Source organism: Euleptes europaea, chromosome 7 (assembly GCF_029931775.1).
Source record: "Euleptes europaea isolate rEulEur1 chromosome 7, rEulEur1.hap1, whole genome shotgun sequence".
Lineage (NCBI taxonomy): Eukaryota > Metazoa > Chordata > Lepidosauria > Squamata > Sphaerodactylidae > Euleptes > Euleptes europaea.
In genome coordinates, this window is record NC_079318.1 from 10,205,813 (window position 1) to 10,222,710 (window position 16,898).

The 16,898-nt window shown below is 47.3% G+C and overlaps 1 protein-coding gene across 2 annotated transcripts; it reads right to left on the reverse strand.

Moving 5' to 3' along the window:
- Positions 1 to 12,130, reverse strand: LOC130480258 (serine/threonine-protein kinase LATS1-like). 2 transcript variants are annotated; one of them, XM_056852720.1, is made up of 7 exons: positions 11,713 to 12,130; positions 11,208 to 11,358; positions 9,039 to 10,543; positions 5,376 to 5,958; positions 3,325 to 3,507; positions 2,397 to 2,503; positions 1 to 606 (listed from the first exon to the last, which is right to left on the reverse strand). In XM_056852720.1, exons 1-7 carry the CDS (start codon positions 12,061 to 12,063, stop codon positions 100 to 102), a joined length of 3,387 nt encoding a protein of 1,128 aa, XP_056708698.1. In that variant the 5' UTR covers positions 12,064 to 12,130; the 3' UTR covers positions 1 to 99. The 2 variants fall into 2 exon arrangements, with proteins under 2 accessions (XP_056708698.1, XP_056708697.1); XM_056852719.1 differs by having other exon boundaries at positions 9,039 to 10,546.
- Positions 12,131 to 16,898: the final 4,768 nt, after the last annotated feature.

Consider the following 16,898-nt stretch of genomic DNA (forward strand, 5'->3'; position numbering starts at 1 on the left):
GTCCGTAAAACCCAGCTTGCCGATCACATCTCAGCTTTTCTCCCCATGTAGGTCTGAGAAATCCCAAACTGTGGTTCATCTGTGTTTACACTTGTTCTACTAAATATAAACTAGATCACGATTTTGGATCTCTTGGCTGGTCCTCTCATCATCTTCATAGGATTGAGACTCCGCTTTGCTAGGATTCCCATATTCATATTCAATAGGCTTCGGATAGCTATAAGGGTAGCCGTTGTCATCAAAAAATCTTCGAAATGTAAATTCATAAAAAGCATGTTCGGGATGTTTACCGTTTTTATACCATCCATTAAGCGTGTCATTTACATTCCCTTCCTTATCCTCACTCCACAATTTATCTGGGTCAACTGGATCAAAATTCGACGTGTCGGTGGGATGAGTAATCTTAGGAATGTAAGAAGCGGGCTGCTGCCGCAGATCGCTCGAAAAATCAATAGACTTAAAGAAAGGATGTGCTTTTATTTCATCTGCCCCATTCTTGCCTAAGCGATCTTCTGGCCCGCGGCAAAGTTTAATAATAAGGTCAGATGCTTCTGGAGTTAGTTTTGCTTGTGCTGGGATGTGCAGAGAGGTTTTCCAGTTGATGACCTTTATGCAAAAAAATAAGACACACAACACACAAAAATTAGAAGACAAGTTTTTACCTGTCAAAATGTCCAAAGAGAACAAACAGCAGCTCAACGTCTTTGGTAAATGAATTTCTCAAGACATACTGACACCACATAGCCAAAGGTGAATGCATCATTGCTCAGATAGACTGGCAGAGCATGTGCCCAGAGTTTCTGCGCCTATATAAATATGTGGCACTCCTTACAGCCAACATTCTAGGGACTGTGCAATTCAAATTAATTCATATGGACCCCCCCTCACCCTGACCAACACATTCATTCTGTGCCGCCATCAAGTGATTCTGATCCTGTGCCCCAGATGAACGATCGCTGCACTACCACCTGTGATTGTCTGAACGTTCTCCTCTAGCCAAGGGCTCTCTCAGCAAATCAACTGGGATGAATCATAGAGTTGAAAGGTACCACCAGGGTCATCTAGTCCAACCCCCTGCACAATGCAGGAAATTCACAACTATCTCCCCTACACACACCCAGTGCCCAGAAGATGGCCAAGATGCCCTCCCTCTCATGAACTGCCTAAATTCATAGAAACAACATTGCTGACAGATGGCCATCTAGCCTCTTCTTAAAAACCTCCAGGGAAGAAGAGCTTACCACCTCCCAAGGAAGCCTGTTCCACTGAGGAACCGCTCTAACTGTTAGAAAAATCTTCCTAATGTCTAGATGGAAACTCTTCTGATTTAATTTTATCCCGTTGGTTCTGGTCTGACCTTCTGGGGCAACAGAAAACAACTCGGCACCATCCTCTATAAGACAGCCCTTCAAGTACTTGAAGATGGTTATCATATCCCCTCTCAGTCTTCTCCTTTTCAGGCTAAACATATCCAGCTCCTTCAACCTTTCCTCATAGGACTTGGTCTCCAGACCCCTCACCATCTTTGTTGCCCTCCTCTGGACACGTTCCAGCTTATCTACATCTTTCTTAAATTATGGTGCCCAAAACTGAACACAATACTCTAGGTGAGGTCTAACCAGAGGAGAGTAAAGCGATACCATCACTTCACGTGATCTGGACACTAAACTTCTGTTAGATCGCATTTGCCTTTTTAGCTACCGCATCACACTGCTGACTCATGTTCAGTGTTTGGTCTATTAAAACCCCAAGATCCTTTTTGCACACACTACTGCTCAGACAGGTCTCCCACATCCTATAATTATGCATGTCATGTTTCCTACCTAAATGCAGAACTTTACATTTATCTCTGTTGAAATGCATTTTATTGGTTTTAGCCCAATTCTCCAGCCTGTCAAGATCGTCCTGTATCCTGTCTCTGTCTTCTACTGTATTTGCTACCCCTCCCAATTTAGTATCATCTGCAAATTTAATAAGCATCCCCTCTAATCCTTCATCCAAATCAGTTATAAAGATATTGAACAATACAGGGCCCAGGACAGACCCTGAGGCACTCCACTAGTCACTCCTCTCCAAGTGGATGAGGAACAAGCACTCTTCGGGTGCGATCTGTCAACCAATTACAGATCCACCTAACAGTAACAGGATCTAAATCACATTTTCCCAGTTCATCTGAAATGATGAGGGAGATGGCGGTGAAGAGACAATTCCAACCCAGTAGCCCATTTCAGGTCATAACTGAAATGCAAATAAGCTCTGTGGCAGACAGCATAACGCAGAGTTTATTCTATTCAAATGCAGCGTAATGCTTGTAAGGTGTGTATATTTCTGTTTATAGCAGTTATCTTTCAAACTACTAGTGGAACACATCTGAGAAAGGTATGACACCAGATTACCTTCATCTGCGTTTCCAATGGTGTATGAGCCAGGAAGGGAGGTTGTCCCACTAACATTTCAAAGAGAATCACCCCAACACTCCACCAGTCGCAGAGCTGCGTATATCCTAAAGTAAAGCACACTCAGTCGTTAAGATGCAGCAATATCAAAGCTTAGCTTGACTTTGAGAATGCACCAGCTATTTTGTCCCTCTAAAAATTACACGGCCTATAATATGTTTTCAGCTCTCGCCCATTCACTGCTTAAGGGCTGTTCTTCAAATACTAACCCATGTAACAGGCAACTGCCATTACTAATGAACCCTCAGACAACAGCTCTGCTGCACGCAGCACAGACATACCCATTTTCACATGTCTGTAACTCAACATATGATAAAAGATTCAGAAGAGCCAGAGTTGTGATTACCCCCTCCCCTCTGAGAGGGGCAACAACATTAATAAATTTTCAACATCCATTAAGTACACCTCAATCCCGTGTGCCAATACGACGTTATCCAGTGCTGCCTGCTGTACAGGTACACCGGCTGAAGCTTATTGACTTTCTTTGATGAGCTGGATGTAGGATCTCATTGTGGAGTTTATAAGAAACCTGTGAGATGTATTTTCCTTCCACTGGGATATAGTGCATTGTTGGAAGGCCTCTCGTATTAGAACGCCAGCATAAATTGGCCATTTATGGCCTATTTTGCATGACTGTGCCACATACAGAAACGGGTATTTCAACACTCCTGCACCTGGTTAACTGACAGCGAGGCTTCCTGACTAGCGTGAGGGGAGGGGCCGTGGCTCAGTGGTAGAGCATCTGCTTGGCATGCAGAAGGTCCCAGGTTTGACATTTGATATTTGAGAACCTTTGTCCTCCCGCTTTCCTTTGGCCTGTTATTTTCAGAAACTAGCAGCCGAGAACCAGAACAAGTGAAAGTGTTACCTGTTCGTAACAATACTTCGGGGGCAATGTAATTGGGTGTCCCGACAAGCGAGTGTGCCAGACAGCGCTGGTGCTGGCGTGCTGCTCGACGTTCAAGCGGCTTCAGCCTGTCTCCGCACCTGCAGTTTGCCGGATCTCCCCATTCATTACTGAAATCCATGCTGTCCTGACGGGGGTGGTCACCTACAATGCAGAAGCACACGTTCCACTCATAAGCTTTACATCTTGACCAAGTGCCGCACAATCCGCAAAGCCCTACGAATGTTCTTTACGAAAAGATCTCACTGGGTAAAAATAAGCCCCCCCCCCTTCATTGGAAGTATCTTGGGACATTCACAACTTCAAAAGAAGGTATACAGGAACCATAGCTACAGCTGCCTCTGAGCTTTTCACGACTGGTTCTCCTTTAGATGCTTAACTGACCAAAGACAAAAGAAAGTCTTTCTGACCAAGATGGCACTTGTTCATAAACCCTTGCATGGCTTTGCAGATGATCTTAAATATCTCCCCTCCCCCACGTGAGCCTGAGCTTGCTCGAAGTCGGGCCAAAACTTGTTTTTTACTCTTAAGGTCTCAGCCGAAGAACTGAAGTAACTGATTATTGAGTAATACATAAATAAATAAAATGAGACTTAGTTCTCAGTATACTTACCTAGGTTGCTCCCCAAACCTTATGTTAATTTACTAGGTCTTGACTGAAAAGGATACAGATTTTTCCAGTTCTGGTGCCGAAAGTACTGGCTTGGCAACTGCCAAGAGAGCAATCAGCAGTGAACTGACCGTGATCCAGAGCGCGCTTGGTAAAGCTTTTAAAGGGCCAGTTTTGTGCTGCTGCGCAGTGTGGCAACAAGGAGGCCATTTCGAGTCTGCACTGGTCACCATGAATGACAAGATTGCCCACATGCATTTGCTTCTCCTGCCCACGTATTTATTTTCTGATGATGCCCCACAGGCACAGTTCCTGGCATGCCCTCTGCTCCCCCTTCTTTTCAAGTGCCCACCTCCCATTTGACTTAACATTGGTTTGTTCAACTTTGCCTCCTTTCTTTGATGTCCCCAAGTCCCGGTAAGTATCCGATCTTCTTTCTACCACCAGGGCTACCTTCACCCATCCGAGCACTCCGCTTTCATTATGTTGTCAGAATCTTTAATGACGAGCACATCCAACACAACATCCTTGGCCACCCTGGCGATCATGAGATCCAGATAACCAACTGCTGCCAATAGGTTTGGAAAGTGAAAAAGCGTTCCTGATTGTTCACCGTCAGTGATTCTTCGATGTTTAAGGAACACCAGTTTTTTAAACCATCACTGGGGTGACGATTAGTACAGGCTCATCTCTAGGGGTCTGCCAGGGGAGCTTTTATAAACTTGAAGAGACGTTTTCTTCCCCCTTTCAGCCCATCAATGTGTCTCGAGCCCAGGTATATATGCGTAGGCGAATATAACAATGTGGTATAGTCACTTCGGATCGTTGATTGCAAAGCTGCAATTTACAGGTATTGGTGTGGAGCCTACCCCTAGCCTACCACTCCACGGAGCAAAGTTGATTTCTTTCTACGTTTTTAAAAATTATAGCTCACCTCTTCACCATGTTCATGAAACTTTTGTACATAATGCAACAATCTTTCTACCTGTTATTTTCAAACAAATCTTGCAGAGCCAAACCTGCAGAAAACACCCTCCTTTTGAAGGTAACGTCAGCAGTCAAGAGCAGTGTGGGAACAACAGCGCCACTTTCAGGGGAAACAGTAACTTACGGCAAGAGATGGGAGTGCCAGGAAATCATGGGTTTTAGAAACACGCATTAAGAAAGGGACCTTCATTACAAAGACCGTGTTCAGTTCCACGGCGGATTATGCAGATGGCATCAGCACCTCGATAACCCTGTCACAGAATGTGCCGGTGCTCAGTCAAACAAGAAAAGGCAACTTTTGACCAGTAAACACTTTGCTAGCAAATGCTAAAGGACAAATCACGGTAGCCAATGACGTGCTTTAAAGGACTAGATTTTGGGAAAAGGCTGTTTTGGGACAAAAGGCTTTTCTTACCGCTCTGGTAGTATTTGGAATCATGTGTCCATCGAAAGCCAGTACAAAGGCCAAAGTCAGTTAATTTGATGTGGCCGTCGCGATCAATCAGAATGTTATCAGGTTTTATGTCCCTGTGAATGAAGCCCATCTTATGCACGCTTTCAACAGCACAAGTCAGCTCTGCTATGTAGAATCGGGCCATATTCTCTGGGAAAACACCCATTCGGATTAACAGGCTCATCATATCTCCGCCCGGAATATAGTCCATTACGAAGTACAAATTGTCCTTATCTTGGAATGAATAGTATAAACGAACTACCCACTCATTGTCAGCCTCCGCAAGGATATCCCGTTCAGCTTTAACGTGAGCAACCTGGTTCCGAAGGAGCACGTCCTTTTTGCGAAGGGTTTTTGTTGCATATAAGGCGTTTGTATCCACCTTCCTTGCTAAGCACACTTCTCCAAATGCCCCGATTCCAAGGGTCTTAATCTTAACAAACATCGATTTGTCCATCTTGGCTCTTTTCAGACGGATGTAGTTGGACTCCTTTTGGCATAGCATTTTCCTCATTTGATCCTGGGCTTCTGGGGACAGCCCAACCTGTGCAATAAAGGGGACATTGGACAAGTGAACAAAAGATCTTCGGTTTGAAGCAACATCTAGAGACATGTTTAAAGATCAGCAAATAAAAACTTTGGTTCTTAAGTATTAAATAAGGAACAATGCTGCCAAACCTTTAAAAAAAAAAACCACACACACACACACAACATGTTAGGAAACATGTTAGGAATTTTTTTTAACAACCACCATTCAGAACAACAACAAAAAGACATAAAATGTGAAGCCCCAAGGAATAGTTAAGGGACGATTCTTCCAAAATCATACACCAAGAGCCATGCACCAAGAGACTCAGGACCGATGAAAGATTACGCTGACCGTTGACAGGGTTGGGAAAATAGACAAGCTAGAGGCAAGGCCTTCCCGCTGCTCCCTCAAAGCCACACGCTTCTGGGGGAAAGGATGACTATAAGGGCTTTCCTTCATGGAAACTTCCCGTATTGCCGGCGAAACTAGGGCTGCTCATCACTCTTCAGGCAATCTGATTTAATGCAAGTGTGTTTGTGATGAACTGCACTGAACCTTCAAACGACGTAAGACATGACATTAAAAAAATATATCCAGCCAGAGAAATAATGTGAGCTCTAAATAACTGGACCGTTTTCAGTATGCAGAATGAAAGGAAAGAGAACAGTGTAAATGTGTCAATGAACCCTTGTGCAGAGCACAAGCCATAAAGTGCTACAAAACAGGGAAAGGAAAGCGAGATTAGTGAAATTAGTAATCTGATAACAAAAAGACGTCCAAGTAAACATGCTTAATTTGAAATGCAGGTAAGCATGCAGAGCCTGCAAGAAGGGTCCATGCTATTCTTTAAATATAATACCAGGTCTCCAAAATATTACTTGCCTAGCCAGTAACGAAGGCTACAGATGTCAGGAAAGCTTCCAACACCTTAATAGTTTAAATCAGCTGTTAGTGAAAGTGAAAAGGAAAGAGACTAAGCATGAACATTTCAAAAGAGAAAGAATTCTAACTTGACACATCAGCAAGCTTTACAGTTTCATAAAGACACAATTTCACAGGAAGAACTTTTGAGGACAACCAGAGGGGGTCACAAAAGCCCTGAAAAGTACTTCACTCAAGAGTCCAGCGAAGGTACGATGCAAGCCAGAAATCCATGCCATGCAGCTGAAATACTTTTGCCTATTTTGGTGCTGGAAAAATTAATCAGTCAGTTCCAGGACTTCGCCAGCATACGCTGATGTGTAACAAAACAAAGGAGCTCAGTTTGGATTTGGATGATACCTCACGGTCAGTGTTGGAGCCTCCATCCGTAGGAGAGGAGATCCCAAGCATTTTTCTGACAGAGCCCTACCGCATGACACCATAAACAAAAAATAAGCAAAGTCTATCGGTACTCAGTCCAGCAAACCCAACCGACTTTCCATGTTTGGTGTACCAGATGGCAGCAGGTTCCACCTCAAACAGCGATCAGTTTGTACATCAGAAGCAAGATCAGACTCTGAGAGACTGGTCCTGGGGGAAATTAGCATCATCGGTACTTGGTATTTGAGGAAAGGGATGCTTAATGTCCCTGGCAAAGCCCTGCATGCTTCCCCTTCACCTCCTGGGCTGGGCACATATCTACAAGCTCCAATGGGTTCCCTCCTGCCTCTCAAGACTCCTCCAGTCGTTTTCTCTGTGATGGGCAACGGAAACGTTGCCCTGCTGCATTTCTGGACACTTGATGACTTCAAGCTCTTATCTGACTCCACCCAGACACTGTTAACTTTGCCTGAAAGTGTTGCAGAACAGCTCCACAAATCTCACAGGATTCTCTTATCACAGACAGGATTCCTTTCTCTGGCCCCAATCCCTCCCTTGGGTTTAACTGTATGTCCTCAGACTGCTCCCAAGAATAAAAACAGCCCACAGAGCAATTCTTAAGATGCCTGCTTGCACTTAGAGAGGGTCAAACAGTTTATTCCTTTATTTGGGGAGGCTTAACGAAACAGAAATGGAAAACGCCTTCCCCCTCAAAAGCTTGTTTCCGCAGGTATGCTCTAGACCGGAAGCTGACACTAACTGCTTATGCCAGTTTAAAGAAACACACATCCATGGCTTGAGGCCCAGGGGGGACCACACTGGAAGGAGAGAGAGAAAGAGGGAAAGAAATAAAGCACACTACAAAAATCAATATGAAGATTTACGGTTCTGTGTATCACCTAACACATGACAGCAACTGAAAGGGAGATTGCACAAACATTGCCTGGATTTACACTGTAAGACAGCAGTTGATCATAGAGAGAAACTATTACAAAGCCTGGATGAAGCTTTGCTATCCTACTGAACCAGACAACCGTTCACATGGCAGACGCATGTTAGCCTCCTAGCATAACTAAGGCAAGGTAAATAAAACACATTTAGTTTAATTGGTAACAGATGGATGGAAGTCTTTAGATTTTCCCGCGTAACTATATAGCCAAGTAACCAATTTCTCTTTTGACTGTGAACTCCACCTACATATCTGCATGCTTTATGCATAAGAGGTTTTGCTGTGAGGCAGCTTTATGCAGCAGAAAGCATCCTTTAGTTTCTTATTCTGCGGGTGTAAAGTTTTATTAGTCCCACTATTCCTTCATAATCTGCATCTACAAAACAGTTCATATTAGAGGATGAGGATGACTTTGAAAAGCAACTGGTTTTTCACTTGTCCTGATTCACCCGCACATCCCCCATTAATGCCACTGATGCTCTAACACTTGACTTGAGATCTACTGCTGATGCTTTGGCTGGTATCCTGCTACTCTGCCAGAAACATCGGAAACCTTCCTCCCACCCAAGGAGACATCTTCTGGCAGAAGGAGGCTGGAGGAAGCCTTCGGATGGGTAGGATAAAAGCCATGATACCTTCCATACCAGACAAATGGAAAACGTGTACATCAAATTATCTAAGGCAACGAGGGCAGTGGTGAACTGGACACGAACAGGGCAGATCGCTGACTAAATGTGCTCAAGCATAAAGCTACACCTGGCTAAATCAATGCCTCGCAGAACTGTGGCAAGAATGACACTCTGCAGACGAGAAGGACAACAGGAAAAATAACTAAAGGCATTACCCGCATCATCTCATTTTCCAGCTGTTTCTTGCGATGCAGGCGCTGTTGATGAGACTTGAGTATGTTTTCCACGTGCTGCTCCATGAAGAATTTAAAAGCCTGAGGAGAGTAACTCTGAATGCGGGACTCCCTCCTTTCTTCGTCCCTCTTGTTTTTCCTGACGGGCACAGGCGAGGTGGTGATGAGCTTCTTGTCTCTGTCTGTCCCCTCACTGCTCTCATTCCTTTCACTCTCTTCTTCCTTAGGTAAACTGAGCGGATCCTCTTTGCTCGGTTTTGCCACAGATTCATACGAAGCGACAGTCGGACTGGGGTGCAGCAAATGTTTTGGGTACGGTGGGGGTGGACCTTGATAATTGGGAACCTCTGCAGCAGGTGACACGACAGTCAGACTGGCACACGGCCCCTCGGGAAAGGAGACGGGCTGGACTGCTTGCATCGGCTGTGACATCCAAGCAGGGTGAGTAGGAGCTAAGGCAGTCTGCAGCTCTGGTTTCAATACACGCATGCTTTTCACTGGCTGTTGGATAGGAGCAGGAGTGACAGCAGTTACTGTGGTGGCTGAAGGTTGCGAACTGGTAGTGTGACTCTGTCTATTTCCAAGCGGATTATTGAAGGAATTTGAGCGTGCTGGAATATTTGGTTGCCATGCTGGGACCTCATGTCCATTGCCGGATGAGGACTGGGGCCAAGATGTCGGAATTCCAGGCATATTGATGTTGTACAGCTCCATATTGTGGCTGTTTCTACTTGGCACTATCATAGTCTGTGGGATATTGCCATTAGGGAAGGCTGAAGGGACCACCGATCCTCCTGCTTGCATTTGCAAAGCTGTAGGGCTTTGCCGGCTAGTCGGAGATACTGGGTAAGGAGGCGGTGCTTGGCGATTTGCTGAGTTGCCAGGCACAATGTTTTGATGAACAACATAATCAGTCTGACAATTGCCGTTTTGTATTCCAGCCCTGCCAGAGGAAAAACTAAGTTTGCTGTTAACGGAATTCTGCATGATGATGGGCTGCCTGCCAACAGGAACGGAACTAATGCCTCTTTGTCCCTGGGCAGGAGGATTCATAGGTGATGGGTTCACGGGTGGGGGAGGATAGCCCTCCTGCCACGCTCCTGGAGGTACTGGAGAAATGCGAGAGATCATATATTCCATGCTCCCAGAATAACGTTTGGTTTGAGAAGTTGTTTCCCAGGAAGAAGGGGGAGGGGTTGTTCCTCTGGGGGGTGGTGTCTGCCCTCTAGGGGGTGGAGGAGGAGGCGTAACGCTCCTGACTTGAGGCGGAGGTGGTGGATTCGCTCTTTGCCCGCTGCCAGCATGAGCCTGGGCAAAAGCTGCAATTCCAGAACCAGACACGGGTCTTCCTACCTCAGCCTGAGGCATAGGACTTTCTGAGTGGAAAGTCAGGCCATCTCCCGGTGCAGGTCCGTGTCTCTGGGGCACCAAGGATTCCTTAGAACCCTTCCAGCTCTGTCTGCGGCTAACTGGTTGCTGTACACCCCCTGCTTTTTTTGGGGGAAAAGGAGACAGTCACATTCCTATGTCATGTTTTTTAAAACTGCCACTTGCACTGTTGTATCTGTTCAGGCATTTTAAATACTCAATTTCCCTCACGTGTGGAATACAAACAAAGGCTAACTTCAAACACGTCAGAATAAATCATGGGATGGATTAACGTTCTAGTGAAAAACATTACTTTGAAAGAACTGTATTTCTCGAGAGACCACCCACATATCTACGCACAGGAGAGGACAGCGTGCTGTGCCCCCCTGGTTTGACTCTTTTACGCTCTGGGGGGTTTGGAACTCCATCAGGATTTACTCCAAGAAATGGCAGGTGGGGAAAGGATTAAGCATTTGTTCCCTCTCCCATCTACTCTAGTCCACCACCCCCCATCAGCTTTTCACTAAACAAAAGGTGCTGGTGTGCTGTCATCCAGAACTCTGAGTAATGTGTATGTTCAACACATAAAACAAGACTGAGTTCTTACTATAGATTGGGTTGCAGGAGTTCTTTGAACGTTCTGAAAGGATGCACAGTATATACCACTGTACAGTTCCAGTTTTCTCAACATCTCCTTTCTCCTACCAGCTTTTTACACGTACACTTACAAGTGATGACTAATGTATGTTCTCTTTGCTGAGACTACGAATAGAGTACGCGTACCTGGCTGTTTCGAGCCTGCATTAATTGGTCTAGCTGCGGCTGCTGCCATTTGTTCCCGCCGAGGATCTTGGTAGCTTATTTTACTGATGAACTCGATTGCTGCTTCTATGCTGCGGCTTTTGGTGTGCATTAGGGCTTGTACAACCATGTCCTATTTGGGGGTGGGAGCGGAAGAAAGGTTTCAAAATTGTGACAATTCAGAACAAAAGAAGAGCATGAAATCATATTCTCATTGCAAACATGGGGGAAAGGGATCTCCAAGCAAACTTTTGTTCAGCGTTCAGCCAGTATCAGTTGCTAAGCTCCTTATGACGATGTTAAAATATAACTCTCTGAGCACCGTGAAAGGCAACATTGTTACTTGAACAGCAGTCAGGCTTTTGTAAGCTCCTACAATAAGTAAAAAAAGAAACTCACCATGTCCAACCCGAATAAAGGGACATTCCTCAGTTACTAAAGGGGTCTTCCCCATATCATGCAATGAAGAACCGCTTCAGTTTTTTACCTCATCAAAGCCAGCAGCCTGTAGATCTTGCAGCATCTGTCGATTAATTCCCGACGGTCCTCTTACTGAAGAACTGGCTTCATTTGCGAAGGGAAGAAGAGAATTTCGGATTTCTTGCAAAGCTTTATGGTAGGTGACAAATTTCGGGGGATTTCGACCTTGTCTGGGATCTTCACTTGATATTTTACCCGCGCTTTGCTCTGCTTTTGCAGCCTCCGATGGCTTAGGCAAATTCCTAAGGCTCTCTCGTATTTCTTGCAACATTTGCCGGCTGCTACCAGTATAGTTACTGGCAGGAAAAGTTTTAGGCCTCATTTGTCTATATCCTTCTGGTTTCTCGCTTCTCTTCATGAAAACATGTAACCGTAGAACCTCTAAGAAAGAGTCACCTTCCACACACCCGTCGGACAGAAACGTCAGACAGCTACCCTCCAAAATTCACCGTTGACCTCGGTTCTAGTAGTTGTACTGATTCCAATTTAGGCCAGCCAACCTAAATACAAACAGGAGGAAAACAACATTGTTATGCGAGTGGAAAATGCTACCGATCCAGCATTTTTACTTTTATATGGATTTTCACTTCCAATCTGACCTGAACATGTTTCTTCCGTACAACCTCCCCCTAGGACGAGGCACTGAAGCAGAGATGATCTGCAAAGAAATGCTGACTTATGAAACACATCTCTGACTGGGAATTTGTTTTCCTGCTGGGAAAGACCTGAGATTCGTGTTGCTCTTGGGACTCTGTGAACAAGCTATCCCGGTAGGGTCTTTTAAGCAGAGGCTCTCAAGCCTGTGGGTTGAGACCCCCAAACGGGTTGTGACGCTCTCACAGATGAGTTGTGAGGCCAGGAACATGGTGAAATGAGAAAGGAGGCTTTGGGAAGCTCAATGGTAAGTTTAGGTTTGCCTCTGCATAATGCGAAAAATGTCCCTGAAACACTCCCTGGTGCTCAGTAACGCTACGTATGTGCTTATAAAGACAAAACAGGAAAAATACAATGCAGGCTCATTCAGTATGACTGGAGATCCTGGCAGTTTATGCTGGGGACAGGGAAGCAGACAGGAGTTGCTTTTCATGTGGGTCCAGAAAAGGTTAGCACTTTGACACGTTTTGACTTTCAAGCACAGTCGGTTGCTGTGAGGAACATCTTGCAGAAACTCACTCCTGATTTCGTCACTTGTTTTTTAGGAAGCGAGTTAAAGGAGAGAGCCAGCGGGCAATTCAATGCATGGTTGCTCAGGAGTAAGCTTGGAAATTGCTTCTGCTCGCTTCGGTGAAGAGAGACCACCACCGCCCGACCTCAGGCAGCCAACTGCTTTTGAAACGGAGGTTCCTGTCTAAGGGTTGTTGCCACATGACAAGATCTGAGAGGGAAAACCCCACGGCGCCATGGCCGGCCCTAAAGTAACTGTTCCCATGCATGTCCGCCACGTACCCGCAGGCACGGTCCAGCTCCCGAACCAGCCAGGCCAGCCAAGGGCAGCGGTGCGAGAGGCTTCAGCCCGCCCTCCTCCTTCAGACCTTCAGAGCGGCCCGTTATCCTCGCCCGGGCCCAGGCGTGTCACGCGCAGGGCCCTCCGCCCTTCCCTGAGGCGGGGCGGGAGCCCAGCTTTCCTACCCACCTGCCTGAGGGAGAGGGGGCCGAAACGCGGGAGCCCCCGGGGGGGGGCGGCGGCGCCGCTACTGGGGCCCCTCCCGGGAAGAGCGGCGCAAACGTCTCCCGGCGTCAGCGGCGGCGCCCGTTCCTCCCCCCCCTCCCCGCAAATTCTTTCTCCTCCACTCCCCCCCCCAAAAAAAAACAACAACAACCCCGGTTTAGTTCCGGCCCGTCATTTGGTCCACGGGCGCGTCGGCCATGATGCCCGGATGTGACCCTCTTTCCCGGCTTCCTCTGCGCCTCGTGCCCGCTGGCCGGCTGGCCGCCTCTCTCCACAGGCCTCTCTATGGTTGGTTCCCTCGCCTGCCCCTCCGCTTCGGAGGGCTGCGCGGGCGGGGGAAAGGAGGCGCGGGCTGGGCCTTCCCTCCCGGGGAAGGGGGGCCGAGCGGGGGGAGGAGAGGGAGCGCCCGTGCGGGGGGCCGGGGGGCGGGGGGGGGTGTCGGCGCGCGCGCGCACTCACGCCAAACCCTCCGCTTCGCCTTCCTCTCCCCTAGTAGGCCAGTGGTTCCCAACCTTTTTTTGACCAGGGACCACTAGGACTTTTTTGTCCGGTGCAGGGACCCCAAGGTTCAAAATAAAAATTCCGAGAATTTGAAAAATAACTTTAATCATAACTGTTAGTTAAACATTAAACTTAGACTAATATTTGAATTGGCTCAATAAAGGAAGCCACAGCCTTCAATTTGCAGGATCTGAGCAGGGCTGTCAAAGATAGGACATTTTGGAGGACTTTCATTCATAGGGTCGCCATGAGTCGGAAGCGACTTGACGGCACTTAACGCACACAATATTTGAATATATATATTTTATAATAGAGAACTTTTAATTGAAAATATTAATTTATTATGGGTTTAGAACTTTGTTTCGCGGACCTTAATTTAATTCTCGCGGACCCCTAGGGGTCCACGGACCCCTGGTTGGGAACCAGTGTAGTAGGCAGATGGGGAAGCGGTCGGCGGCAGCCACGCCTACCGGCAACCAGGGAAGCTCTGGGGAGGGCCCGTTAGATGCACTGGGGGGAGAGGGGCAGGAACGTCACGGGGCAAACAAAGGACAGAATCGCGGGAAAGAACGGAAGGAGTGCAACGTGGCCCTGCCGGTGGAATGGGGGTCCCTGGGAGGAGGCGATGAGCGGAGTGTGTGAAAGAAGTATCTGTATTATATCTTTGCACTGTAAAATAAACTACCCTTTTCTAAGTAGCAGATGACTTCCTGATGGTTATTCTGGACAGGCTGCCAATCCGCTTGGCTTCCGCGTCATGTCCCGGGTCTGGGCGTGAAATGAGCGTCCTCGGTCTGGATTGGGGGTCCCTCCCCGGGAGCACAGGTCTGGGATAGGGATGCGTGAAAAGGAATGGCAACACGCGCCAGATGGGGGGGGGGGAAGGGACGTGCCTGAAGGCCCGTTGCATATCATGGGGACCAGGAAGGCCGTGGGCGCTGACAAACAGGGCAGGATAGAAAAGTGACAATGAAAAGGCGGAGTGGCGTTTGAGACTTGCCCCGGGTGTGGAATAACAGTTGCCAGAGGGGAACGTGGGTTCCGGGGACCAGGTGAACGGCCCTGGAACTGGAATGGCAGCTCCCACACAGAGCCTCCTGGGAGTAGGCCGGAGCGTTCTGGGACAAGGGGTCTGGCCGTGAAATGAGAGCTCCGGGCCTGGACGGATGGTCCTTGGGAGCAGAAGTCAGGGCCTGGAGTGGAATGACAGCCCCTGAAGGCAGGCTGGGTACTCTGGGAGTGCAGGGACTGCTCCAGGAGTGGAATTACGTTATTCATTTAGTTTATACCCTGCTTTTCTCCCTATTGGGACCCAAACTGGATTGCTCCATGGTCCTTTCCTCCATTTTATCCTTCCAAGAACCCTGTGAAGTAGATTAAGGTGAGTGTGTGTGTGACTGGCCTAAGGTCACCCAGCAACCTTCCAAGACAGTTAGAATTTGAACCGGGTCTCCCAGGGCCTAGCCACTCTAACCACTCACCACACATGTACTTCTCTCCTTGGGAGCAGAAAAGTCTGCGTTCCTCAGAGCCATGGTTTGAGATACACACACACACATACACACAACTTTAGTTCTTTATAGCATGTTTTTCTCAGATAGACCAAAGTCTGTTTACGTTCATTCCAGAGCTACATCAACCATCGTACTCTCAGTGGGCTATTGAGCCAGAGCAGTCACCCTTCTGGGGATCTTGGCTGACTGAATCGATTACCTTCTCCTTGGTTTTATTAGCACCATTTTGGTGTGTTTCATCGGAGCCGGGTGGATGCACTTGGAATCCCTCCCTCTCAGGATGTCAGAAGGAATTCCAGAGCCCCTTTTTTCCAACACACATTTCTGTCGCTCAGTTCAGTACACCTTAGGAGGCAAGTGGTCAGTTTCAACGTCTTCCTTAAAGCTGGGACCTCTGAGCTTCGCTAGAGAATGAGGGAAGGAGAGAACAACAAGACTCAAGTATTGTAACTAAAAAGCAGCACAACGCACCTTTCATTAGGAAAACAGACACAGAAATGAGTTAAAGAAAGGCTAGTTGCAAGTGGAAGCCAGTGACATTCATTTAGGGTGCTTCTAGGTTAGATTGATTGAATGTTGATCACAATATTGGCAAATATTTTTACAGAGACCCATATGTAAAAAGTTTAGAATGACTTTTTTATTGTCTTGTTTAAAAAGCAAAGCTCTAGGACCTTTCAAAGAAAAACCTTTCCATTCAGTCCCATGTTCGGGCTAGAGCCAATTCAGCAGCAATAATACAAAGAGTCTGTCTACAGCCAATGGAAGCAAGGGAGCCGTCTTAATGCAGTCCTCCAAAAAATCAGGAACTGAGGAACTCTAGCGCTGACAAAAGTTGAGCAGATACTGAGGTGCTGCTGTAGCCGGGACACATGAGAGGACTTTCTTTTTTAGCTTCAGCCACCCTTCCCTAATTCTGCAGCGAAGCTCAGAAGTCCCAGCTTTAAGGAAGACATTCTCAAACAGATTAGTTTACTGGCAACGCCGGTAATTTATGGTTATTTTAAAGTGTCTAAAAGAGTTAAGATACACAACATGTAAAACAAGGTTTGTTTCACTATATAGGAAACGTTAACTCTTCACCTCCTCAAATTGGCTCTGGAATTCCTTCTGACATCCTGGGTGTCAGGATCAGGCGCCTGTCCCTGGCATCCCAAAAGTCAACTCATCCAGGCAGGTAGCTCTGAAGCAGTAATACTTTATGAACTCTTTTAGACGCTTTTTAAAATAACCATGCGTTGCCAGCGTTGCCAGCCAGCTGATCTGTGTGGCCTCAGGCTTTGCAGGTGTCCCAGGCATTGCCCACAGGGTGCCCGTCGGGGTCCTCTCGAAAGCTGCCTCAGTCTAACCCAACCTCCCGCTTTGCCTGAGGCGCCGCCCCGCGTCCTCGCGGGAGCAGGTCACGTGGTCCTGCGGAAAGGCAACGCGCCGCTCCCCCCCCCCTCCGCGCCCTTTATTCCGTGGCGCCTGCGCACAGCGGCCTCGGTTGCCCGGCGGCGGCCGTTGAGC